Raw genomic sequence first — 8,179 nt, 5'->3', positions numbered from 1 at the left:
GAGAACAGAGTCGTCGTTGCCATGGCACAGGTGTGACTCTTAAGGGGTGGCATAAAGGAGATGATGTGGAAGGTCTGTCTCTGTTGCGGTGTGATGCAGTATGATGGGAATGCGAATCAACATGTGGATAAGACAGCATAGAACTATACACGTGCATATAAAGTAACATCTGAACAAGGTCTGTGATTGTGCCAGTATCAGCGTCCTGATCATGATATTGTACTATAGCTTATTAGAAGTTATCATTGGGGGAAACTGAGCAAAGGGCACAGGGGACCGCTACTCTTTTTGCATCTATTTTGTGAATCTATGATTATTTCAAAATAAAACAATGGTCCAGTATAGGGGAGGTTTCTTAAGACACAAGGAAAAGATTGATAAATTTTCCTGCATTTAAAAAGCTTATTTCGGGAACACCTGGGTGGCTCAGGGGTTGAGCATATGCCTTTGGCTCAGGGCGTGATCCCAGGGCTCTGGGATCTAGTTCCACATCGGGCTCCCTGCAGGGAGCCTGTTTCTCCCTCTACCTTTGTCTCTGCCTCTCTCTGTGTCTCTCATGAATGAATAAATAAAATCTTTAAAAAGAGAGGGGGAAAAAAAGCTTATTTCAAAAGATGTGCCACAAAATGTTAAAGGATGTTTGTAACACAGTCAACAAAGGACTACTGTTCAGAACATTTTTAAAATTCCTATGAAGAATAATACTAATAAAAGATAGAACCTAGTGGAAAAAATGCGTAAACACTCAAACAGGCACTTCGCAAGAGGAAATCTAAATGGCTAATAAACAGAAAAGCACTCAACCATATTATAATCAGAGAAATGCATAATAAAGCAGATCCTACCACAAACCCACTGTATTGACAAGGTTTTTTTATTTTTATTTTTTAAAGATTTTATTTATTCATGAGAGACACACACACAGAGAGGCAGAGACACAGGCAGAGGGAGAAGCAGGCTCCATGCAGGGAGCCCAACGTTGGTCTCAATCCCAGGTTTCCAGGATCAGGCCCTGGGCCGAAGGCGGCGCTAAACCGCTGAGCCACCTGGGATGCCTGACAAAGTTTTTTAAAGATTTATTTTTAAGCAATCTCTATACCCAAAGAGGGGCTCAAATTCACAAATCCCAGATCCAGAGTCCCCTGCTCCACTGACTGAGCCAGCCAGGTACTCTGGGATCAACAAAATGAACACAGCTGTTAAACCACTGTTCATGAAGATGCGGAACAATAGGAAGTTTCACAGTGTGCTGGTACAACACTTTGGAAAAAGGGATAAAAACAGTGTTACAGGTTTGGAGGTGCACATTCTTTTTGACCCAGGAGGCTCCACACCATCCAGGTCTGTATATATCCCCTACAAGAAGATCTAGTCCTACATGCACTGAAAGACACTTTCAAAGCAGTTTTTTCTTAAGAGCCAACAACTAAAAATAGCTGAAACATCCATCAATAAAATACTAGATAATGAATCGTGTATATGTTGCATGAATGCTATGCCACAAGGAAAATCGAAGCAGAGGCATGCATGTCTTAGTTGCCTCAGAATGTTGAGAGAAGAGAATCCAACAGTAGGGTTCATTTACACGCTCAAAAGCTAGGAAGCAGTGAGCACTGAAGTCTAGGGGATGTGGGGTCTATGGGGGCTCCTGGGGGGAAAGGCAGTGTTCTGTTTCTTGCCTGGGTTGTGGCTACACAGGTGGTCACTCTAGAATTCTACGTGGACGTGGTAGACACTATTTCTATATTTAGGGATCACATGGGAGGTAAGTGTGCCCACGCAACGTAGGTTCTCTCTCTGCCGCTCCCCTGAGTAGAGGCCTGGTGACCCCTCTGTGGGCCCAGTTCTTCACCTGTGAAATGTGGACGAGGGCGATGTGGGGATGTGGTAAGGTAAATACAGAAAGCAGGAAGCCCAAATGGACCTGTTTTCCTGACAAGAAGGGGCCTCCCTGCTTCCAGGAAACAACCTGCCTACAGGGGAAAGCACCCTTGTCTCTGTTGTTGGACTTGGGCAGGATTTCATCTTGTTTTATTTGGCAGAAGCAGGCCAGACTCCGGCTTCCACCCTCAGTGGGGAGCTCTCCCCCTCCCCCCGCGCTGGGTGGGCCCTGGAGCCCTGCTCCTAGCGGCAGGTCCAGGGCTGCTCCTTCCAGAAGGGCTGATGGGGTGTGTCACTGTGCCACGGGCAATCTGTGAGGTCTCAACTGATCACTGAGTCACTGAAACCTGTGAAATGGGCAACGTCCTCCACTCACGGATCAGCCTTGAGCAGCAGTTACCAAGCATCTCAATTTGAAACAGACCAAAAAGATTGGAAATATTTGTGGCAAAAGTGAGGAATGGGAAGACTGAACACATGTGGCCACCCAGACCCCATTCCTCCAAGGCTGCCGGGCAGGAAGGGGACCACACAGACACCAGCTTTGGCCTTCCTGCTCTGCCACTCCCAGGCAGGAGGAATGGTAGGAGAGTGGGGCCACCCAGCCTGCTCCACATCTCCCTCCCACCTTAGCTCTCTCGAGTCTCAGTTTCCTCTTCTGCAAGATGGGTTGTTCCTCCTTTATGAACTGGTGCCCAGCATGGTGGCCACATGCAGTATGTGCTAATAATCACTCAGCCCCTGCATTCAGGAAGGAATAACGAGGGTATGGGGGGGAAGTGTGGAAAGGGCTGGAAGAGGGAAGCAGATGGCAAGTGTGGTGCAAGGGGACACTCAGGCCCACCTTAGATCCAGGGGCAGAGTGGGGGTCCAAGTGAAACATCAAAACCTCCCTGTCTGTAAAGTGTTACAGGCCCATGAGCCAGATGGGGCTTGCAGGCCTCAGTCCCCGGGAAGGCCATGGCTGGGGGTGGGGTTCTGAGGGGGTTGGGTGCAGAGCTGGGCAAGGGGAGGGCAGGACACAGGGGTCCTGCTACAAGAATTGGGGAGGGGGTGCTGAGAGGGAAGAGAAAGGAAAGAGGAGTCCTCTAAGAGGGGAAGGGCTGAGAAGATGGATTTTTGGAGGAGAGGCGGGTCCTTGGAGAGAAGGTGCATTTGGGGGAAATTGGGGCAGAGGTGTTCCCATCTCTGGGGCCTGAAAAGGGAGCACAGTCAGGAAGCTGCGTGGCAAGAGCGGGGGAGGGGGGTTGCGGGGGAGATGGGGTGAGGCAGGAAGGAGCAAGGTTCCCACAGGCCTGCCCTTGTCCCCAGCAGCCCCTCCCCCAGGGACCTGCTCCACAGTGAGCTGACCAAGCCCCTGGAAAGCAGAGAGCGAGCCTGTCCCACTGCAGCGCATGACTGAGAAAGCGCTGCTCACAGTCCTTGGGAGCCAGCGGACAGTTCTTCCGGGATTCATTTGGGAACCGGTGGAGGGGTCTAGGCACCCAGGGCTCAAGCATGAGACAGCCCTGCTTGGCGGGCCCCGTGTGAGGGTCATACGCCAACAGTGCCCCCACTTATCCACACAGTCTCACATCCTGCTTGGGCCCCCCTCTGATGTCTGGTCTAGACCGTCAAGGACCATGACTGCCCCCTGGTTTCACCTCCAAAGAGGCTGCATTCTTGGAGACTGCAGTCCTGGCCTGCCAGGGGCAGGAAAACCCAACCGGGCCGATTAAGGGGAAGACAAACGGGACTGCTGGTAACTCACATGCCCCTCCTCAGTGTAGCTCCTTGGGGACAGTCTTCCTCACCCCGCGGTGGAGCAGCGCCTGCTGCACAGGGACGCGACGAGGATCGAAAGAATTAATACTCAGACCCTAGCACGGTGCCTATGGAGTCAAGAGTTGATACGAGTTAACTGTAATTATAATTATGAAAACATGTTGAAAAGCAGCAGGCGAGGAGGTGGAGGGGACCACAGTTGGTCTACAGCAGAGCTTCTCGAGTGTGGGCAGTGAATTCCAGGAGCCCGGCTGTGGTAGGAGTGGGAGGCTGTGTTCCAGAGAGCGTTCCTGGGGCTGTGATGGGGCTGGTGAGCACCCCTAGCCTAGGAGAGACCTCCAGGTGTGAGCTGATGGGTCCAGGGCCTCAGGCAAGCTGGCTCGCACAGGGAGGGCGCTCCATTTCCGCCAGCCTTGTGATAGGCCCTGCTCCTTCTGTTTTGAGAGAAGAGCCCCAAATCACCTCCCTAGAGGACAACTGTTGGAGACTGAGGGTGGCCCTGATGAACCCAGGTATACCCCACCGTCCCTGTGGGAACCTGCACAATGGGCCTTGCTCTGAGACTCTGATAGAGGAGACAAGGGGACCGTGCCTAGCTGGCTTTTGCTGAATTTGAACAATTAAACTTCAGGAGTGAACACACGATAAGATCAGTGGAGCGGACATCTTGATGTAGAATTTCTTTTAAGAAAGCTAATCAGCAGGAGGAGGAAAAAAGGTCCTCATTCCTATAAACTGAGAAGAGCCGCTGGGGAGAGGGGGACGACATATTCACTACCGTCTTATTAAAGATTACCTTATGGGAGGGGACCTTTCTTGAAACTTTGACAGAGAATCTGGAAATATCACCTAATTGACAAGAAACACAGAATTAACTACAAAGACACTATAGAGCCTGTTTATTGCATAACTAGCAGGCACAAATTCCAAAACGATTTTACAACGCTTACAGGGTTGTACAATAATTACAGGAATAGAATGTACAATACACAGAAGTACAGAATAATGGGTGACATGGATAAAAAACATTTGAACGAAAGGCATTTCATTTTTCCTATGCAGCATTTTCTTTTGTAAAAACGGGTGCTGAACTTCACGGGGACAAGAAGGAACATTCTATGACTGGAGAGCTCACAGCTGCTGTGGATAGACACACGCTAGTCTCCCTCTTGGTTCTGCAGCTTCAATCACTGGAGGAATGGGGTAACAGCTCCTGAGGTGTGCGTCTATGGTTCCAATCGTATGAAATGATGTGTTTGATCTTTGGGCCCGATTCCCTTTTCTTTGGCAAATAAGCACTATTTGCGTTCCGAGGCAGAGGAGGTCTTCAGCTAACGGAGCTGCAAGGCAGAGCTGTCTCCTTCGGCAAGTGTCAGTTTCATAAAGTGCACATCTGTCCTATCAGCTTGTGTGTGTGTGGGCAGGGGGGAGATTTGAGAACTAAGAGTAAAAAAGGATGCCAGAGAGCGCGAGCATTAGTGCAAAGGCTATGGAACACATGTGCAAAGGTAGTGAATGGCCATTGAGACAAGGTGCGATTTGCCAACAGGACTGGGTCTTGGAAGAGACTAAGGAAATGTGCAGGGCACTGCAGGGAGGCGTGTCACTCCACCCAGAACTCTTCGGCAGCGCCGGCACTGTGGGTTCCCAGAGCAAACATCTGTGGTACTCATAACCGGAGATGCTCTCTGGTCCCCACTCCTTGACATTCTCTAGGGGCGCAGAGGCAAGGTCCTCTATCACCCGCCCTCGAGTGTTTCAGCAAAGATGCTGCTACACGCTGTCCCCTGCACCACCATCACCCCCTCACCCCCCAGCAGACAACTCATTACTTAGAAGCCTGTCTTCCCTGGGAGGCTGAGGCACCAAAACTCAGGATGCCCACTGGGCTTTTCCCAAGGCCCCCACATGGGCCCAACACGAGGGCAAGTGTTTGCAAGAAAGAGGGACAGCTAAGTATGTGCAGCATGCAGGAAAGGCTACCAGATGGGGCTTAAACTTAATTTAAGGTAGAAGGCATCCCCTCAGCATCCAACAGGAACATGGCACTTAGGATTGTGCAGACAAGCGGATGAGTCTTTTGGAGATGTGGACCCTTTCCCTATGCTACTCAGCGTAGCAAAATCTGGCAAAAGCATCCACACAGCAGGACTTAGTAAACCAAACACCATCAGAGTGCTTCCTTCACGACAGCATCCGGTCAAGCTATAAAGATGTTTTGTGAGTCAAACAGTTCTGTGAAAATACAGGCTTATTTAGCATGTATTCAGGCAACTGTGATTACTTTGACTTCTTCACGTGTATGAATGAGCACTAAGGGACAGAATATATGGGTTAGATGAGGACTACCAGCAACTTAACACAGGGTAGGGTTAACTTCACCCACATGTGTGCTACGAGAATGTTTCATCACCAACGTTTATAACAGAGAAATGGCACAAAAAAATCCGTATTTCTGGGGTCTCTTAAAAAAAAAAGCTCTGCCAATCCCGGGCCCACTTTTCCACAGGGTGGCCTGAGTGGGGCTGGGAGGCCACTGTCTCTACTGGGCAGGCCACTGTTCCCCCAATGGCCCACTTCATTCATCTCCATCAGTGCTGCCTGGCCCCTCGGGTCTAGGTCAGTGTCTGAGCCACTCACAAAACTGTTGCAAGAACCGAGGACAGGAATATGCTGTAGCCTTCAGAACAAGAACGTTTTAGTTTAAAAACCAATGTCAGTATGTTCCAGAACTTAAACCTATACTTTCGTAGCTTTGGGATAGCTGGAAGTCAGCTAGAGCACACTCTCTGAGGAATTTGTGAAAGATGAGGTCTAATTTCTAAGTACCAGTGAGGTAATGGAGGAGAAAAAAACTCAGATGATTGTATAAACCTTACCTTATAAGACGTCCTTAAAGGTGATGAGATGTGCCAAATAGGCTGTGTGAGGAAGCTTTAAGTGGTTAGAGTACAGAGTTCTGGGAAAGAGATACATTACCATGTCAGGAAGTAGAGGACTTCTCTTCCCACGGTTTACGGCAGTGATATCTGAATGGGGTGGCACAAAATTAGCTATGGCTTGTGGGACGTGGCTCCTCTTTGCCACATTTGGAATGACACATCTGGTTTCCTGTGGGAAGGCAGAGCGCTGAGCCACGTGTGACAATGTGGCAGCACTCCTACCTGGACAGGGCCAAATGACACGTGACATGGGGGATGAGTGCTTATCTGGCATCACAGAGACCTTAGGATGATAATAAAATAGAGACAGAAGATCCAGACAGAAACATCAAATATAAAAACATCTAACAGAACAGTTAAAAGAAATGGAACAGTACATTGTTTCTTTCCAAAAGAGACTGTTATACTACTTTTAGAGAGGGCAAAAGTCCTTTTTCTACATCCATGTTTGGAGACACCCCAAACTTACAGATTCTCGCACTAGGGCTGGAAAATTACTGCACAATGCTTTGTAGGGAAGAGATGAGGTGGATTTTTTTTTTTTTAACCCAACTCTCTCCAGAAAACGTTTCACTAAAAATCTCATTTATAGTTTTAACCCTAGACAGGCAGTTTTAAAGGGATGGAAAAGTTCGAACAAACTTGAAACAATGAAACTATGCTTTTGGATGACTATGACCATCAACTCAACAACAATCACTGGCAGCACAATAGAACATCAGAGAGGAAACTGGCAAACAGGCACAAAATAAGGCAAGTGGGTTAAATTAATAGTCAAAAATTTGTTAGAAAACATGCAAAAATAATACTGAGTTTTTAAAAAAGTTTTAAACTTTCATTAAATGTTTCTGTAAAAACTGGCAGGATTCCATGTCTCAATTTGCAAGTGGACTTTAAAAAGCCTAGAAAATACAAGGGCCGGCACTGGGCTCTTCAGTTGTTGTTCTCTTTGGTGGTGATGGTGACCAGCTGCTTGGCGGCCTTGGCAATGTCATATGCACACTGGATGACCTGCTGTGTGACCAGCTGGATGTCCGTGGGCGGGCCGGGGTCCCCGGGGAGGGTCTTCTTGCACTCTGACTGGAGTCGGTAGGCACTGGATGTCAGCAGGCGCAGGGAAGTCCTCACCGTGTCAGACTTGGGTTTCTGAACAGAAGAACACAGTCGCCTGCCATGAGCTGCACAGTGGACACCCATTCTTGCAAGGACAGCTCGAGCTGTTCGTCATGCACTTTCTCAGTGGCGGTGCTGGGGACATGGCAAGCTGTGTGGCCCACAGTGTCAGAGATGCCCAAGTGCTCGGACTCAAAGGTCAAAGTGTACGCAGTGTCATTTTAGTAAGACAACCTATTCTTAGGTGGTTTTTGAAAAACCTACCCGGGTGATATATTCCAGATACAATTTTAATCTATGAATGCTTTGCCTTTTAGCACTGGGTTCAGACATTCCTATTTATTAAAACCAATATTCCTAGGGTGCCTCCGTGGCTCAGTCAGTTAAGCGTCTGACTCTTGGTTTCAGCTCAGGGCACAGTCTCATGGGTTCTGGGACCAAGCCCCAAGTCAGGCTCCATGCTCAGTGAGGAGTCTTTT

General features: G+C 48.8%; 1 protein-coding gene across 13 annotated transcripts in view; it reads right to left on the bottom strand.

Annotated features, from left to right (window-relative positions):
• Positions 1–4,529: 4,529 nt before the first annotated feature.
• GIT2 (GIT ArfGAP 2) overlaps positions 4,530–8,179 on the bottom strand; it is a 47,031-nt gene continuing 43,381 nt past the window's right edge. For all 13 annotated transcript variants that reach the window (XM_077875973.1, XM_077875976.1, XM_077875983.1 and 10 more), the window contains one exon: positions 4,530–7,733. In XM_077875973.1, the coding sequence (XP_077732099.1) occupies positions 7,521–7,733 (213 nt within the window). In that variant the 3' untranslated portion in view covers positions 4,530–7,520. The remainder of the gene's footprint in view (positions 7,734–8,179) is intronic.

The sequence above is a fragment of the Canis aureus genome, chromosome 27 (genome assembly GCF_053574225.1).
Source record: "Canis aureus isolate CA01 chromosome 27, VMU_Caureus_v.1.0, whole genome shotgun sequence".
Classification (NCBI taxonomy): Eukaryota; Metazoa; Chordata; class Mammalia; order Carnivora; family Canidae; genus Canis; species Canis aureus.
The sequence above is the reverse complement of the archived record's forward strand: the minus strand, read 5'-3'. Positions and strand labels throughout refer to the sequence as shown.